This window comes from Terrapene carolina, unplaced genomic scaffold (genome assembly GCF_002925995.2).
Source record: "Terrapene carolina triunguis isolate 2854851 unplaced genomic scaffold, T_m_triunguis-2.0 Scaffold42, whole genome shotgun sequence".
Lineage (NCBI taxonomy): Eukaryota > Metazoa > Chordata > Testudines > Emydidae > Terrapene > Terrapene triunguis.
Window position 1 is genome coordinate 3109641 of NW_020664393.1, and position 19225 is coordinate 3128865.

At 46.8% G+C, this 19225-nt stretch overlaps 1 protein-coding gene across 3 annotated transcripts in view; it reads left to right on the forward strand.

The window, feature by feature from the left end:
* Positions 1-471: 471 nt before the first annotated feature.
* TUBE1 (tubulin epsilon 1) overlaps positions 472-19225 on the forward strand; it is a 34534-nt gene continuing 15780 nt past the window's right edge. For 2 of the 3 annotated variants that reach the window (XM_024216033.3, XM_024216031.2), the window contains exons 1-8: positions 472-552; positions 633-706; positions 3426-3478; positions 8270-8327; positions 13846-13961; positions 14578-14699; positions 16725-16912; positions 18955-19130. In XM_024216033.3, coding sequence (XP_024071801.1) covers positions 528-552; positions 633-706; positions 3426-3478; positions 8270-8327; positions 13846-13961; positions 14578-14699; positions 16725-16912; positions 18955-19130 — 812 coding nt within the window. In that variant the 5' untranslated portion in view covers positions 472-527. Of the gene's footprint in view, positions 553-632; positions 707-1073; positions 1358-3425; positions 3479-8269; positions 8328-13845; positions 13962-14577; positions 14700-16724; positions 16913-18954; positions 19131-19225 lie in introns of all 3 variants that reach the window. The other variant, XM_024216032.2, reaches the window with a different exon arrangement.

Consider the following 19225-nt stretch of genomic DNA (forward strand, 5'->3'; position numbering starts at 1 on the left):
CTGTAGGTAGCCATGCTGCCTCCACACTCTGACTTCGTGTCCTTTTTTCTGAATTCAGTGGCACGTGCCACTGAAGAGGCGCATCACCAGGTGGGGTCAGAGAGCAGCCAAATATATCAACAGCCAACCCTAGGGAGGCTGGAGGGCTGCAAGCCAAAGGCCTGCGCTGCCCTTGGCCACATAAGGCTCCACCCTCCCTTTGCCCATCTGTAGCAGCCTCCGCTCTGAGTGCTCCAGCCCGGAACGTTCCATCTGCGGGGGAGAGGGGACCAAGCCAGTGGGCGGGGAGAGGTGTCGCGCATGCGCTCGCCCTCGCCGAGAACATGAGAGCGGATGGTACCTTCCACGCCGAACCTGGCAGTTGGAAGAGCTTGCGTGAGCCTCACCCGCCCGGCGCCGGGCACGCGAGGGGCGGGGCTTTCGGAACCTGGTTCGGAGTAGGCGGGGCCAGCTCCTCGTCGGTTGGAGGAGGTGGAGCCGCAGCTACTGCCCGCGCGCCCCTAGTAACGGCCCCTGGAGCGGCGACCATGACCCAGTCGGTGGTGGTGCAGGGTAAGCCGGTGAGACCCCCCCCTCGCCCCCATCCTCCGCCCGCCCCAGCCCCGCTGACCCGTGTCTCTCCTGCTTTGCAGTGGGCCAGTGCGGGAACCAGATCGGCTGCCGCTTCTGGGATCTGGCGCTGAGGGAACACGCCGCCGTCAACAAGGTAACGGCCTCCGGGAGCGGCCCTGACACCCCCCCCCCCAACTGCCGGGCCGCGGGCGGTGCAGTGTCCGCTCCGTGGGGGAGCGGCGACCGGGTTCTTCCTGAGCGCGCACAGCGTCAGCCGCTGATTCTGAGCAGAGCCTGGGACCCCCACCCCGAGCGCGGCTTCCCCGCTGCGGTCCCGTTAGTCCCCCCTCGGCGGCGGCTCCGCGCAGTGTTTCCACAGCGTCTGTCTCCGGAGGCCGGGGCAGCCTGAGGCCTGGGGGTTACTGGGCTGGACGCCGGGGGACTCCCTGACCTGACCCGTGTAGCGCAGCCCTTGGGGGTCTGAAATCTCACCGGGGTGACATGAGCAGTTCCTCCCACAGCTCTGGCACCGCCTCGCCGCTGGAGCCGCCCCACGCGCCGCCTTCCCAGTTCGCGGGGGAAATTAGTGGTTTCGAAATTTCCCATGAACTCCGCCTCCCGAAAACTCTTCCTTTGGGACGGAAACCCCAATGCATGGACCAAAGTCGCGCCCGGCCCGGGACCCAGACAGCTGCGGAGTGAAACTGACATGCTCAGCAGTCACATGTATCTTGTCAGTTTCCTTCCAGGCCCAACCAGGAGCCATCCTTTTTGATTTTTCCTGATGAGAAACAGAAATTTTTTGGTAAACTGAAATTTTCTCTTGAAAAAAATTAGTTTTGTGAAAAGGGCATTTTTCATCTGATTGATTTTCTGACAAACTTTCAGCTCCAACCAGGACTGAGCAGTTAGTACTGCTTTTCCTTTTCCAAGTACTATGTAATTGTTTCCCATAAGGAGCCTTTCATGATGCAGCTGATTATCCTACATTGTCCCGCTATGGGTTTCTTCCACTTTCCTCTGAAGTATCTGATGCTGGCTGCTGTTGCAGACAGGATACTGGACTAGATGTACCTTGGTTCAGCCAATCTGATCCAGTATGGCAGTTACTATGTTCCCTTCTCAGTCCTCCTCCTTCTTCTGGTGTCCTTCCATCACAATCATAGGTTTTTCCAGTGTTGGGCACATAAGGTCTGGTCTGTAGCCCTGGCAAGATCTTCCATGGTGCATGGTTCCTCCAGGAGCTGACAGACATGGTTTATATTTCACTGCAGTCACATGTATCTGGGTCATTGAAATAACCCCACTGCCACATATTGACTTTTGACCTGCAAACTCTTGTTCTGAGATTTAAACCAATCCTTCTCTGTGCCTGTGGGAATGCGTTTGCCAATTTTAGTCCTGCTAAAGCCTATGCTCCCTGTGCAAGTCTTTTTAAGTCCTGCAAACTATTTTTATTACTACAGTTCTCCTATGGCAAATACACTCATCTCCAGCCCATGGTACTCTGACAGATCTAGTCACTGCCAAAGAGTGTGCGTATTTTCTCAGTATAGTACTAATATTGATTTGCAGAATGGTGGCCTGTTGTTTTTTTGCATTACAAATAGTACAGTCTATGAAGGTATGTGAGCATTGCTCTGGAAAGTGATTTAGTTATCAAAACACATGTAGACCTTGGACAAAAAAATTGTAATGCCAAAAAATCAACAGGCCACCATACTGCAGGGCTTTGGAGCTGTGCTCCAGCTCCAGGCAAAAACCTGCAGCTCCACTGCTCCAGAGCTGCTCCGTGCTCCAGCTCCGGGCTCCGCTCCAAAGCCCTGCAAAAAATAAGTGTTTCATTCTTTGGCTGTCAAGGCAACAGCAGTGATTTTTCTAGAAAAAAGCTGAGAATATATATCAATAAAGAACACTTGGGACCCAATTCTCTGTTGTCCCACAGGCAAGTTATGTGGCTTTAGCAGCTAAAAGGGGCAGCGACAGGTCCTGGGGAATCCCCCATTTCAGCGGGCTTACCCAATTGACATAGAATCAGTGAAACATCTCTACACCACTCCCCTTCCAAGTCCCTGTGTAGTGTGTGGATTTGGAACACTGCAGTGGTCCAACTATTCTGTACTTCTCATGGTCAACAGCAAATAGAGTGTATATCAGAGCAACCTTGGGGTTTCTCTAACTTATCCAAGTAGGCCCCCTTCAGGATCCAAAATACAAGGAGTATAAAGTTGCACTAAAGTCACCATTGGTCCCTTCTCCATTCCTATATTCAGCACAGGGACAGAGTAACAGATAAATGGGCTCAGTAATTAGCATGCTGAGGACCCCTGAATGGAAATGTGTCCAATTTGCAAGGTCTATATAGACATTATTTAAAGAAAAATTTCAATGTGTTAATAAAGATAATGGTGGACAGTCCTTTTGGCTACCTTGCTTCAAAGCAGCTAGTACTGATTCATTATGGCAAATCCTATGTTTCTAGTATTGTATACAGCAACACGCTTTCATTTTCAGCCCACTGTTTAGTGGGCAGCTGTACAGTAGATATGGATCAGCTATAATACCATAACAAATACAACATGTAAAACAGCAAAGCCAGTTTTAATGCTAATTAATAAATGTATTGGGTATTTTCATAAAATACAAAAATCTTCAAAAACACAGAATTAAAGAAAATATAATATTGGTTGTGATTTGTTAAATCTTGCGTTGAATAAAATGTTTTTATTGAATGAATTGTTTACTTTCATAATTTCAAATTCTGTGTATATTTTTAACTTAATACTGGTGTACATTGTTAGCCAGAAATAGCATTGAGAATCTCTAAAATTGCACACTTAAAACTTAACTTGTGCAACGTTTCTGTTTTTTAGAAAGGAATTTATGATGAAGCATTAAGCAGCTTCTTTAGAAATGTGGATACCAGGTAAGCTTTGCTGTATCAAGAGACCTATTTGAAATTTATCAGAATAATTGATTTCAGTAGGTCAGCCATCCCTATTTGCTATTGCCCTGAATAAACTACAGTTTTATCTGTTTCAGGTCAAACTACTAATTGTGCTAGAAAGAGATCCTAAAGAGATCTTGTACATTCATACATTGTGTCTGTCCTCCTCTTTGATATAGACCTTTGCTATTCTAATTCTATGAAAGTGTTCTACTCCTCCTTCACCCCTTCTCCCTCCCACCAAAAAAAAGCAGTCAGTTAATAACTGCACATTAATCTTCCTTTAAAATAAAATGTATTCTGTTTCAGCCACTCAGTCATATTTAAATGTCAGGCTTTATAATTATGATTTTTCATGTTGATTGGGGATCTTGCAAGAGGAATTAATTTAAGAAGCACAATCTATGCAGGCCTTGAAAAATTTACTTGACCTGTTCTAGCATGAACACTAGAATCCATAGCTAGAATTTAAAGAAAAACAAACCCACCTATCCCACCATACTGGCACCCCTGCTACTCCTCCCTGCTTACACATGTGCATCTAATTCGTTAATGAAAGGAGTAAAACAGTTGTACTGCTTACCATGCATGGTATTTAGCTGTAACACTATTAAGCAGCTTTCTATCTAATATGATGGTGAATAAGTAGCTGCAAGATAGTTAAGATGGGGTTACAAAGTTCAATTTTAACAGTGGCTTTAAACCTTTATTTTGAAAAGACTTCATTGAAATGGCAAAAACCAAAATACAGATAATAAATTTTGAGTACTGTTTGAATTTTGGATTGACTCACTTAGGGTACGTCTATACTTACCCACTGGTTCGGCGGCAAGCAGTCGATCTTCTGGGATCGATTTATCGCGTCTTGTCTAGACTCGATAAATCGATCCCGGAAGTGCTCGCCATTGACGCCGGTAATCCTGCTCCGCGAGAGGAGTTGGCGGAGTCGACGGGGGAGCCTGCCTGCCGCGTTTGGACCCGCGATAAGTACCTTTAAGTTCGAACTAAGATACTTCGACTTCAGCTACGTTATTCACATAGCTGAAGTTGCGTATCTTAGTTCGAACTGGGGGCTTAGGGTGGACCAGCCCTTAGATTCCTTGCAAAAAGGGCATAAAGGAAAAAGCATGCTGCTTTGGCCACATTGTTCTCCTCATATGCTGATTCCTTGAATACCAGTTATACATCAATATGTTTGTCCATAGACTGCTTTATAACTTTTTTTTTTAGCCGTAACAGAAAATGTATGTTAAGGTAAACACATGAGATTTTAGTTTGATGACAAATCTGCTGCAGCACAAATGCCATCACCCACTCAGGAAGGGAGGGGAAGGGAGAGAATGTGTACCTCATCTGATCATAGATTAGGGTTGGAAGAGACCTCAGGAGGTCATCTAGTCCAGCCCCCTGCTCAAAGCAGGACCAACCCCAACTAAATCGTCCCAGCAAGGGCTTTGTGAAGCCAGGCCTTAAAAACCTCTAAGGATGGAGGGTTACCACCACCTCCCTAGGTAACCCATTCCAGTGCTTCACCACTCTCCTAGTGAAATAGTTTTTCCAAATATCCAACCTAGACCTCCCCCACTGCAACTTGATACCATTGCTCCTTGTTCTGTCATCTGCCACCACTGAGAACAGCCTAGCTCCAACCTCTTTGGAACCCCCCTTCAGGTAGTTGAAGGCTTCTATCAAATTCCCCCTCACTCTACTCTTCTGCAGACTAAATAAGCCCAGTTCCCTCAGCCTCTCCTCATAAGTCATGTTCCCCAGCCTCCTAATAATTTTCGTTGCCCTCTGCTGGACTCTCTCCAATTTGTCCACATCCTTTCTGTAGTGGGGGGCCCAAAACTGGATGCAACGCTCCAGATGTGGCCTCACCAGTGCTGAATAGAGGGGAATAATCACTTCCCTCGATCTGCTGGCAGTGCTCCTACTAATGTCAATATGCCATTAGCCTTCTTGGCAATGAGGGCACATTGTTGGCTCATATCCAGCTTCTCGTCCACTGTAATCCCCAGGTCCTTTTCTACAGAACTGCTGCTTAGCCAGTCGGTCCCCAACCTGTCGCAGTGCCTGGGATTCTTCCATCCTAAGTGCAGGACTCTGCACTTGTCCTTGTTGAACCTCATCAGATTTCTTTTAGCACAAGTCTCCAATTTGTCTAGGTCACTAGATATATCACATCCACCGCTTTCCCCATATCCAGAGCCAGTTATCTTATCATAGAAGGCAATCAGGTTGGTCAGGCATGACTTGCCCTTGGTGAATCCATGTTGACTGTTTCTGATCACCTTCTTGTCCTCCAAATTCTTCAAAATGGATTCCTTGAGGACCTGCTCCATGATTTTTTTCAGGGACTGAGGTGAGGCTGACAGGTCTGTAGTTCCCCAGATTCTCCTTCTTCCCCTTTTTAAAGATGGGCACTATATTTGCCTTTTTCTAATTGTCCGGGACCTCCCCCGATCGCCACGAGTTTTCAAAGATAATGGCCAATGGGTCTGCAATCAGATCAGCCAACCAGGAGCGGCGCCAGGGTTTTTGCCGCCCTAGGCAGCAGCGCTTCTCCTCTGAGCATTCAGGGGGCCTGGGGTCTTCGGCAGCGGGGGTCCTTCCGCTCCATATCTTCGGGGCACTTCAGCGGCAGGTCCCGGAGCAAGTGAAGGACCCGCCACCGAATTTCCGCTGAAGATCCGGAGCGGAAGGACCCCCCGCCGCTGAATTTCCGCCGAGGGCAGCAAAATGCCGCCCCCCCAAATCCTGCCGCCCTAGGCGACCGCCTAGGGTCGCCTAGTGGAAGTGCCGGCCCTGCAGCCAACTCCCTTAGCACTCTCGGATGCATTGCATCCAGCCCCATGGACTTGTGCATGTCCAGCTTTTCTAAATAGTCCTTAAGCTGTTCTTTCACCACTGAGGGCTGCTCGCCTCTTCCCCAGACTGTGCTGCCAAGTGCAGCAATCTGAGAGCTGACCTTGTCTGTGAAGACTGAGGCAAAAAAAGCATTGAATACTTCAGCTTTTTCCACATCATCTGTCGCTAGGTTGCTTCCCCCTTTCAGTAAGTGTCCCACACTTTCCCTGACCACCGCCTTGTTGCTAACATACCTGTAGAAACCCTTCTTGTTACCCTTCACATCCCTTGCTAACTGCAACTCCAATTGTGCTTTGGCCTTCCTGATTACACCCCTGCATGCTCGAGCAATATTTTTTTACTCCTCCCTAGTCATCTGTCCAAGTTTCCACTTCTTGTAAGCTTCCTTTTTGTGTTAGCTCACCAAAGATTTCACTGTTAAGCCAAGCTGGTTACCTGTCATATTTGCTATTCTTTCTGCACATTGGGATGATTTGTTCCTGCGCCCATAATAAGACTGCTTTTTTTTTTGTAAATACAGCCAGCTCTCCTGGACTCCTTTCCCCTCATATTAGCCTCACAGGGGATCCTGCCCATCAGTTCCCTGAGGGAGTCAAAATCTGCTTTTCTGAAGTCCAGGGTCCATATTCTGCTGCTCTCCTTTCTTCCTTTTTTCAGGATCCTGAACTTGACCAACTCATAGTCCCTGCTGCCCAGGTTGCCACCCATTTCTACTTCCCGTACCAGTTCTTTCCTGTTTGTGAGCAGCAGGTCAAGAGAAGCACAGCCTATAGTTGATTCCTCCAGCGCTTGCACCAGGAATTGTCCCCAACACTCTCCAAAAACTTCCTGGATTATCTGTGCATTGCTGTATTGCTCTCCCAGCAGATGTCAGTGTGATTGAAGTTCCCCATAAGAACCAGGGCCTGTGATCTGGAAACGTCTGTGAGTTGTCCGAAGAAAGCCTCGTCTACCTCATCCTCCTGGTCTGGTGGTCTATAGCAGATGACCACCACCCTTGTTGCTCTCACCTCTAAACTTACCCCAAAGACTCCACAGGCTTTTCTCCAGTTTCATACTGGAGCTTTGAGCAATCATACTGCTCTCTTGCATGCAGTGCAACTCCTCCACCTTTTCTTCCCCTCCTGTCCTTCCTGAACAGTTTATACCCATCCATGATAATGCTCCAGACATGTGAGTTACCCCACCAAGTCTCTGTTGTTCCAATCACATCATAGTTCCTTGACTGTGCCCTGTATACCCCTGTAGCCTAGGGGGAAGTTCCTGGACTGGAGAAAAAAGAGAGTAACCTCTGAGTGCTATTTAAATTCCCATACAATTCATTACCTTTATTATTAACTAGATTATGAAACACAGAAAATAGTGAAGAGCTGCTAAACACTCCCCTGCCCATTTTTAAAAAAAATAAATTAGCTGAGAGCTTATGCAACGTCACTGCAGGCACAGGATCCAGGTTTTTCTTTTGACAGCCCCGAATATTACACACTGCACCATACTGCATTTCAGAGTGATTAAACCAGTCTAGTTGTCCTTTGCCTAACCACTATGTACTACACTCCTCTCCCAGAGCCAGGGCTAGAATCCAGCTACTTCACCAGCAATGAGTAGGGGGATGTTCCTGATGGTAAATATTTCATGCTGACCACCTTAGTGTCACATGAAGTTGTCCTTAAGATATTATCAGTGGGATGGGATCCTGTAAAGACTTTATTTTAGGGAATTTCCATTAAGACTTTGCAAGAAGAGTGTGTTGTATATGTGTGTGTGAGGGGGAGCATTATTGTTTTGCATTGGGTCAAACCTCTGGACAGCAGAGATCGATGAGAGGGAAAGAGAATTTTAATAATACTGTATCACTTCCATAATGGATCTGATCTTATAAAACATTTCTCCCTTTTCCAGAAATGGTGGTGATGGTGCTGATATTCACAAAGGAAAAATCTTCTCTTTAAAAGCACGAGTAAGACAATTTATAAGGATAATTTTGTATACATTGCATACTTATGACTGACTGTAAAGAGCTCATGGTTTAAACTTCCTGTGTTTATCTTTTGTCTTAAATGCACAATTTCAGACATGCTTCTCAAACTAAAACTGAAATTTCTTAGTTCCCCAGGTTAGTGTAACAGTATTATAGTCCACTTTGCAGGCAGACGTCAGTAATCATTTGAAATGTATAATTTAGGAAAATGATTGTGTAGATCACACGTATAGTTGGCGTTTGTTTGGAGGGGGCAGTAAAGGGTTTTATTTGAGCCACTTAGGCCTGGTCTACACTAGGCTTTTATGTCGACTTTAGCGCCGTTATATCGAATTAACCCTGCACCCGTCCACACCAGGAAGCCATTTAGTTCGACATAAAGCTCTCTTTAAATCGATTTCTGTAATCCTCCCCAACGAGAGGATTAGCGCTAAATTCGACATGGCCATATCGAATTAGGCTAGGTGTGGATGGAAATCGACGGTAATAGCTCCGGGAGCTATCCCACAGTGCACCACTCTGTTGACGCTCTGGACAGCAGTCCGAGCTCGGATGCTCTGACCAGCCACACCCCCGGGAAAATTTGAATTCATTTTCATTTTCCTGTCTGGGCAGTTTGAATCTCAGTTCCTCTTTGGACATCGAGGGGAGCTCAGCAGCAGTGGCAACTATGCAGAGCTCTCCAGCAGAGATGGCCGTGCAATCCAATAGAAAGAGGGCCCCAGCATGGACTGATCGGGAAGTCTTGGATCTCATCGCAGTGTGGGGCGATGAGTCCGTGCTTTCAGAGCTGCGCTCCAAAAGAAGGAATGCTAAGATCTACGAGAAGATCTCCAAAGCCATGGCAGAGAGAGGCTACAGTCGGGATGCAACGCAGTGCCGCGTGAAAATCAAGGAGCTGAGACAAGGCTACCAAAAAACCAAAGAGGCTAACGGACGCTCCGGATCCCAGCCCCACACATCCCGTTTCTACGAGGCACTGCATTCCATCCTGGGAGCGGCCGCCACCACTACCCCACCCCTGACCGTGGACTCCGAGGATGGGATATTGTCCGCGGCCGGTTCCTCAGCGGACGGGGAAGAGGAGGAAGGAGATGAGGAGGACGAGGCAGTCGACAGCGCTGGCACCGCTGATTTCCCCGACAGCCAGGAGCTCTTCATCACCCTTACCGAGATCCCCTACCAACCGTCCCCATCCCTTACCCCGGACACAGAATCAGGGGAAGGATCAAGCAGTAAGTGCTGTAAACATGTAAACATTTATTTAAAACAGAACGGTAATATTTATACTATTAACAATGTATATTTATAAAAGTGCTGTAAACTAGTAAAAAAATAATCAGGTACAAAACAGGAATATTTACAAAGGTAACAAATGGGTTTTCATGATTTCTCTGTCTTAGGCTATTCTCAATTTAGTCCCAAGTATTTTAAAAAAATTTCACAATGTCCGTTACTACATGATTCCCAGGCCCAAGACGCTCCACTCCAAAGTCCCAGTGCACCTACGCGAAAATCCGGTCAATGTGGCCGGGGATCGACGAGAAATCCTCGTAGGAGAACTCCTCGTAGGTCTCGTGGAGGTAGAGCTCAAGCCTGTTGATCAGGTTCCGGGGTAGGGCGATCTTAGTGGGCCCTCCGTGGTAGCAGACATGTCCCCTCCACGCCACAATCAAGTACTCCGGGATCATCGCACGACATAACATGGCGGCATACGGCCCCGGTTTCTGCATGCTTTCCCGCAGCATGCGTTCTCTCTGGGTGTCCGGGATCCTCAGGAGGGTGATGTCGCTCATGACGCCCTGCTTTGAATTAGGGAGGAGAATGTTAGTATTGGGACTGCTTTACAGCCACGCGGTGGAGGGAGAGGGGCAGCATACAGGGATCTTTCCCTGGGACAGCCGCGAGGGGGTGGGACAGGGGCAGAGTTGATGCTGTCCTGATTGCTGGCAGCAGAGACTGGCATTGCTTTCAATGTGAAAGGAGGCCAGTGCTACTGCTGGAGTTTTAAGCAGCCACAAGTCTGCGGCTTACCATTATTGCCCGCTCCAGAAGTTCAGGTCTCCAGCCACAGTTCTCTGAACACTCCAAGACCTCCGCAAGTCCACAGGCACTGAAGGCGACGGCCGAAAATTCGACCTTGTCCTGAGTGCGCATGTGAGAGGTTCAGTGCATGGTCTTGTTCACAGAGAAAGACTAGGTTCTTTGTATACAATTTCATTTATCTGTCTCAGGAATTCACTCCCTTTTTAAAATTCACACAGACACATCTGCGACTGTCTCCCAACCCAGCCTGTCAGCACACTCCCAGAGGCTAGCGCAGATTAGGCGGAGGAAGAAGAAGACGGGTGAAGACATGTTCTCAGAACTAATGGGCTGCTCCCGAGCCCAGGCAGCCCAGCAGACACAGTGGAGGGAGAACTTGTCACAAATGCACCGAGCAGTCATGGAACGGGAGGAGAGGTGGCGTCAGGAGGACCAACAGGCTACTGAAAAGCTGCTTGGACTAATGAGGGAGCAAACGGACACGCTCCGGCGCCTTGTGGATGTTCTGCAAGACCGGAGGCAGGAGGACAGAGCCCCGCTGCAGTCTATCTGTAACCGCCCTCACCCGCCACCAAGTCCCACACCACCCTCACCCAAAGTCCAAAGAAGGAGGGGCGGCAAGGGCCGTTAAAACTTTCAGTCAACCCCTGCAGACTGCTCTAGCAGTAGAAGGCTGACATTCCCCAAAATTTCATAAGTCCTTTCCTACCCACCTCACACAAGCCCCCGTCCAAGTTTCACCCCCCACGTTTCATGTCTGGTTCGCAATAAAATGTTTGTTTCTGTTCATTACTGTTTCAGTCAGGTTCTTTTGAGGGAGAGTCTGTCTGGAGGGGGGGAAGGGGCTTGGTAATTGGACAGGACAGTGACCTTTAGCAGGGTACAGAGGCGGTGTCAGGTCCAGCATCAGGACACATACACAGTGCAGTCACTGGTTACCCTGGTCAGTCTGGGAGGTGTTTTTCATGTTTTGGGAGGAGGGGGTTGCTCTGTGACTTTGTGGCGGGGGAGGGCAGTTACAGATCTTATGCAGCGGTCATTATCCTGGCTCACAGATCCATGCAGCAGGGGATCTGTAACCCTACCCCCCCTGCCAGAAAGTCACATAGCCGACACATACACACAGTCCCCCCCAGGAGTGCTGGCAGGCTCCATTGAAATAACCAGTCCACCAGTGCGGAGCCTGTCATTCCGGGAGTTTAGAAGCATCATTTGCATCAGAACACTAAACCCGCCCCCCGCCACAGTCTGCGTCCCCGGTTTAAAATATTCCCGCGAAAACAGCAATACAGACAACGGTGTTCATTAACAAAATCGAAATGATTTTATTTTTTGGGAAGGGGAAGGGGGTGAAGGGGGTATGTAACTGGAGAGGATAGTCAAAATGAACTGGGTAAAGAAACGGGGGCAGGTTCAGCTTTTCTGTCCACAAACTGAAAAGTCACTGGTTGCCCTGCTCACTCAGGAACCTAGCTTTCAAAGCCTCCCGGATGCACAGGGCGTCCCGCTGGGATCTTCTAATGGCCCGGCTGTCTGGCTGGACGTAATCAGCAGCCAGGCTATTTGCCTCTAGCTCCCACCCCGCCATAAAGGTCTCCCCCTTGCTCTCACACAGATTGTGGAGCACACAGCAAGCTGCAATAACGATGGGGATATTGGTTTCACTGAGATCACAGCGAGTGAGTAAGCTTCTCCATCTCCCTTTGAGACGGCCAAAAGCACACTCCACCACCATTCTGCACTTGCTCAGCCGGTAGTTGAAGAGTTCTTTTTCTGTGTCCAGGGCGCCAGTATAGGGCTTCATGAGCCAGGGCATTAGCGGGTAGGCTGGGTCCCCGAGGATGACTGTAGGCATCTCCACATCCCCAAGAGTTATTTTGTGGTCTGGGAAGTAAATACCTTCCTGCAGCCGTCTAAACAGACCAGAGTTCCTGAACACGCGAGCGTCATGAACCTTGCCCGGCCATCCGACGTAGATGTTTGTAAACCGTCCCCGATGGTCCACCAGTGCTTGCAGCACCATTGAAAAGTAGCCCTTTCTATTGATGTACTGGCTGGCCTGGTGGTCCGGTCCCAGGATAGGGATGTGAGTCCCATCGATAGCCCCACCGCAGTTTGGGAATCCCATCGCGGCAAAGCCATCTATGATGACCTGCGCGTTTCCCAGGGTCACTACCTTTGGGAGCAGTACTTTCACGATTGCCTTGGCTACTTGCATGACAACAACCCCCACGGTAGATTTGCCCACACCAAAGTGGTTCGCGACTGACCGGTAGCTGTCCGGCGTTGCAAGCTTCCAGAGGGCTATGGCCACTCGCTTCTGGACAGTGAGGGCTGCTCGCATGCGGGTGTCCTTGCGCTTCAGGGCAGGGGACAGCAACTCACAAAGTTCGAGGAAAGTCCCCTTCCGCATGCGAAAGTTTCGCAGCCACTGGGATTCATCCCAGACCTGAAGCACTATACGGTCCCACCATTCCGTGCTTGTTTCCCGGGCCCAGAATCGCCGTTCAACAAAATCCACATGCCCCATTGCCAACGTCATGTCCTGGGCGCTGGGGCTCGTGGTTTCTGACAGCTCTGTGCCACTCTCCGACTTCAGGCTCTCACGGCGGTGCCGTAGCCTCCTCGCCCGATTTCTCTGCATCTGCCTCAGGGAAAGGTGTATGATAAGCTGCGAGGTGTTGAGAACGGCCACAAGTGCAGCGATGGTCGCAGCGTGATCCATGATCGCAGTGCTGTGGCGTCCGCGCTGTCACTGACCAGAAAAGTGCGCGAACTGATTTCCCGCCGGCGCTTTCATGGAGGGAGGGAGGGCGTTAGTGACGGACGGATGACGATAAATTTTTTTTACCCAGAAGGCATTGGCGGCTCGACCCAGAATTCCGATGGGCAGCGGGGACTGCGGGAACTGTGGGATAGCTGCCCACAGTGCACCGCTTCCAATATCGACGCTCGCCCCGTTAGTGTGGACTCACAAAGTCGAATTACTGTCCTTAGTGTGTCCTTAGTGTGGACACACACGTTCGACTTTGCAATATCGATTCCACATATTCGATTTAAGTAAAATCGAATTACCCTCGTAGTGTAGATATACCCTTAGTTAACATAAGTTTTTTAAGAGGAAACATATCTTTGAAAATCTGTGCCAGTTTTTTTTGTTACTAAGTATTCAGCATGTTATGCATTTAACCCTTGAAATTTTGAACAGCATAAACGAAAGTTGCAATAACTGAAATAATGCTTCATTAAATTTTGTCTTCTGACAAGATCATCAAGGTGAATTTTTCTAGAGTCGGCTTCTCAGTCAGAGTGTATCTTTTAAAATAAGATATTTATGCCTGAAACTTTAAAGGAACAAGATACCTTTTATCTTGCAAGTGCTCGTATTCCTTTTGTGTAACTATTTCAAAGAGTGGCATACTGACTGAATTAAAATTTTTCTTTCTCTAAGGCTCTCTTGATTGACATGGAGGAGGGTGTAGTGAATGAAATTCTGCAGGGGCCATTGAGAGATGTCTTTGATAGCAAGCAGCTCATCACAGATGTTTCTGGTTCAGGGAACAACTGGTGAGAATAAACTCTTCTTCGCAAAGCAATTTTAGCTACTAATAGATGGCAGTTGAAAAGGTTGAAAATGATAACAATGTCTTTCTAGAGGATTCTATTGCACCGGGGGGAACTGAGACACATTAACAGTAAATCTTAGAGTTGCTGTCACCTTGAGGAGAACCTTGAAAAGCATTTTATTTATGAATCATTCTGCTGATATATCATTTCTTCTGTGTTTCTCTTCCCTCACTGTTTTTTGTTACTTGGCCTACTTGCATGAAGAAAGGATCATTTGTCTTAGGCATTCTCCTGTTCCAGCGGCTCATTCTTCACTGAAGGTCATAATCTAGTTTGGGACATTATGCAACTTGCATGGAGACCAAGTGAGGAGTGAATAACAGGAGCAGATGAACTTCTGACTTCCAAGCAACACAGATCCTGACTTTTTGCATATACGCCAAGTCACAAAAAAGGGAGGAGAAACTCTGAATAAAGTAGATAACCGAACAAATTTCCAATTTTTCTCTGAGGTGTTAGCACATCTGTAATAATACTGTGTGTACAGACAAGAATAGGAAGAATTAGAGTACAAAGCTGGAAATTTAAATTTTCTTATCATTTCTCATATTTGCAGGGCTGTAGGTCATAAACTGTATGGCTATCAGTACCGGGAACACATTGTGGAAAAGCTGAGGAGGACTGCAGAACACTGCGACTGTCTGCAGTGTTTTTTTGTAATTCATTCAATGGGAGGTGGTAAGCGTTTTTTCATGGTTAGCATGTCTGCAAATGCCACAAGTGAAAAAAGAACTAGATTTTGAAAAAATTTAACTTTAATAATATAAGACACTGGTAACATGGTAAGGAATTTTTTTTAATTAACAAAGACCCTTTAAGTCAAGTTAGTAGTAGTAATAATATTACCATAGTGCCTAGGTCTCCTTTTTGTTAGGCACTGTATACACAGAACAAAAAGACAGTGCCTGCCCCAAAGAGCGTACAATCCAAGTATAAGATCAGAGACAACAGATGCATACAGACGGACAAGTGGGGGGGCACAAGGAGACAATACTGGTTAGCATGATAGGGAATAGGTCTAAGTAGATCAGTGCCTAATGATTTTCAAGGTTTTTTTGTAGGCATCCCAGAAAAGCAGAGTTTTAAGGAAGGTTTTGAAGGAGGATAACGAGGTAGCTTAATTTTTTTGTTTCCATCTGTGGTTTTCTGTTCTCCCTTGGGGTGTTTGGACCATGATTGTCAGACCATCCTGCTCCCATAGTGCTTTCTTCTAACTTTTTTACCTATTATTATCAACATAAATGAAGTGTTCTCTTAGTACCATATTGTAAATGTATCCAAGGGTAACCTTGTGCAATGACAACTTTGGTGTTAGCATAATGGCACCAAACTTGAACAACTTCAGTGCTGTTACATTAAGAGAAGATAGTTTAAATGGGTAGGATCTGAAAACTGAATATGAAAATAGACCCCTGTTTTCCATGTATCTTTGTGCTGTGTCTTCAGTGTAATATGCTTAGTTTGAGAGAACCTGCTTATTATTACTCTCAGCATTGCAGAAAAGCAGTTATATTCTCCTCATCCTCCAGCCTCATAATTAAAATTGTCAGCTGTTAGGATTCCAGAATATTAGCTGTCCAAGGCAGAAGATACACCGCTTAATTTTCAGGTCTCTGATTTGAACTTAATGTTGACAGTAAAGAAAGGGGGGGAAATCATGTTCTGACTTGAAAACCGAGCAAACTTAATAAGGAAGTCACTGAAGGAAAAATAAATTTGAACACCAAAAAGTACCACTTGAGTCATCTCGCTGACTATAATTACACTCAAACATACAAACTGTATTATACAAAACTCATTATGGAGATACCCTGCCTTTTCCCAGGATGATATATCTACACACAAAAGCTGAAGATGCTCTTTTACCTGCATTATTGGGCTATTTGAATCTGTATTTTAGGCTTAAGTAGAGATACACGCTGATCGGATACAATATTTGAGTGTTCTAAAAAGATTCCGAAACCACATCTTTTATAAATATCCATCCTTATGTTTTTAACAAAGTTAGCTAGACAATAGAATAACTTGCTAAGAAGAGCCATGTCCCATCACAAGAAATGTTCTAGAGTAGACTAGATGTAACACTTAAGGGTATTTCATAAAAGCTTAGTACAAGAGCTGCTCTGGAATTTTTCAACTAAAAGTTTTTCAGTCAGAAAACACCAGTTCATCAAAACAAACTTTTTACAGAAAAGGGTCGTTTTTCATAGATTCCAAAGCTAGAAGGGACCTAGATCATCAAGTCTGACCTCCAATATAACACAGGCCATAAAACTTCCCCAAAATAATTCCTACAGCAGATTTTAGAAAAACATCCAGTCTTGATTTTAAAATTGTCAGTGATGGAAAATTGACCAGGATCCCTGCTAAATTGACAAATTTCCCATTTCAAAATATTTTTGAAAAAAAAGTTTAGAAATTGTTTCAACATTTCTTCAGTTGACCCAAAAAAATTTGTTTTCCGATTTTTTTGTTCATGAAAATGTTCAAGCTTTCAAATTCTTATCCCAGTTCAGGATGGAAAAACCTTTTCCTGTCCAGCTCTACTAACTCCCACTGTGATCACTGAGTGCTGAGCACTTACGAAAATCTGGTCTGTAATGTACAAAGAAATCCTGTGTTTCAGAGGAGATTTAAATAATTCAGGATGTTGTTTTAAGCATTATCTCTTTTAATTGTAACTTTTTTCTTAATTATTCTTAGGGACAGGATCCGGTCTTGGTACTTTTGTACTAAACGTGCTTGAAGATGAGTTCCCGGAAGTATATAGATTTGTTACTTCAGTTTACCCTTCTGGGGAGGATGATGTCATTACTTCTCCATATAATAGTGTTCTGGCTATGAAGGAACTTAATGAGCATGCGGACTGTGTGCTGCCAATTGAAAATGAAGTAAGAGAGAGTATTAATATTCTTGTCAATTTCTCTTGTGGTGTACATTACAGAGGAAGTGTTTCTTCCTTGTCTGTATTGATGAACAGGGAAATGTTATCCTGAAACTTATTTTCAAAAAGAACCAAAGTGGCTTGGGCTCTTAAGTTCCTTAAGTCACTTTTGAAAATGAGATTTAGGGTTAGGGTTGCCAACTTTCCAATTTCGGAAAACTGGACACTCTGCTCCTTCCCCCTCCCCCTGAGGCCCAGCCCTTTGGTCCACCCTCTCCCCCAAGATCCTGCCCTCCACTCACTCCTCCCTCCCCTGCACCCAGCCTGGGGACCGCTGCACTCTGCCCACCTGCGGTGGGCGCTCTTTCCATAAGCCACTCACTCAAGTCACACAACTTGGAGCTGAGGATAGAACCCAAGATTCCTGACTTCCCGCCCCCACCCCCGCTCTAACCCACTAGCCCCCACACCCCTCCCAGAGCCAGGGAGAGAACCCAGGAGTCCTGACTTCCCAGCTCCCCCCACCAGTTCCTCCAGGCCTCCAACACTGAGGCAAGGGACGGTTCCAAACACACCCTGGTGTCCCCTGCCTGTCTGGGTCCATGGAACTGGGAGCAGGTGGTTGGTTGCCTCCATCTGAGGAACTTGCCCCATAGTTTGTAGCCCCCTCCTCCCCCACTCCCCCACAGCAGCAGCCGTGACCCACTCACCCTGGCTGGCTCCAGAAAACTTGCACAGAAATATTGGTTCTAGGGTCTCCCCACTTCTCTTGAGGGGTTTAATGAGCCTCTGCTCCTGGCTCCTCTGCACCCCACAGCGAGGGGCTCTTGGGGCCCTGGCTCCCAGGCTACCTTGGCTTTGGCTGGGGCAGGCTGGCTGCAACACACCAGAGCCTGTCAACTTCTGCCGCCTGGAGAGTGTGGGCACCCGAGTTCCCAGGGAGTAGCGCTGGGGGGCAGCTGGGCTCCTATCTGGGCAGTGATCATGCCGTGCACGGAGCGGGGATGGACAGCCCAGCCTGTTGGGAAGTGGCCCCGTGCAGTGCAGCGTGCCAAGCCCAGGCCCCTCTGCAGCCGGCAGTGGGGCAAGCAGATCCAGGGGCTGCTCTCCGAACGGCCCCTCTCCTGACATCCGAGCCCCGAAGCCTCTCCGTCGTGCTTGAAGCTTGCCCTCCCCTCACCCACTCTGCTCGCAGCACCAGTGCGAACCTGTGGGCACTCCCCAGCCCTGGGCCGGCCCCCTCCTCAGTCAGAGCTGTGAGAGACCTCTTGTAGCTGTGGCTGAGGCTCTCCATCAGCAGCTAAACAGCTGTTGATCTTCCCGCCCTCTCGGCAGGGAGGCTTATCACGTTTACTCTAGTAATCAGACTTTTAGTGTCCAGTCAGCAGTGCAGACCGGACACTGACAGGTTCCCTTTTCGACCAGATTTTCCAGTCAGAAACCGGACACCTGGCAACCCTACTTGGGGTCCTAAGTTACTTTGGGGTTGTTGTTTTTTTGAAAATTTTATCCGTATTTAAAAATTGCCCAGTACTTTTCCCCTTCCTTACAGAAATGGTCTGTAGCAGGGAATTTTATTCCTATGTCTGCTTTAAGGTAATGATTGCAAAAACCCTTGTTTTTAAGATCCTTATTCTCAATATATGGCTATTGTTTTATAAACAAAATTGTCCCCCATGCAAAAATGAATTTTTTAATTTGAAAAAAATCTTTTGAATTATATGAATATGAGAACAAATACCTTATTAGGAAATACAGGTTTTTCTGTATTTGAATAAAAATTAAACTTGTGTTTGAGTTAAGCTTCATATTTTCTTGACACATTTGAAGAAAAGCAGTTCAAAAATACATTAGTCAATTACGAATGACCAAACAGTGAAGCAGACTTCAAAGGCACAAACTTAACTTGAGCTCCTGTGCTTAAATTTTTGTTCTTAGATTTTAAGTTTTTACTGAAACAAACAGGGACACTGAATGGGAAAGCTCTGTGCACAGGAGTACCTGGAAGCTTTTTTTTATAATAATTATTTCATTTGTCTTCTCTCCAAGTCTTTATTTTCTATAGTTAGTAAAATTCATCAGATGACCAATTCTGGAAAGCTAGGATCAACTGTGAAACAAAACAGCTTGTTAACCTCAAGTGCAGGCAGTATCAAAACTGAACAGGAGAAGCCATTTGATGCTATGAACAATATTGTGGCCAACTTGCTGCTGAACCTGACAAGGTAATCTTACTGAGTATTCCACTATGCAAGTAATGCTGCGAGAGATAGTATGCAGAATGGATGTACTGCACTTGAGAAAATATTGATCCATTCTC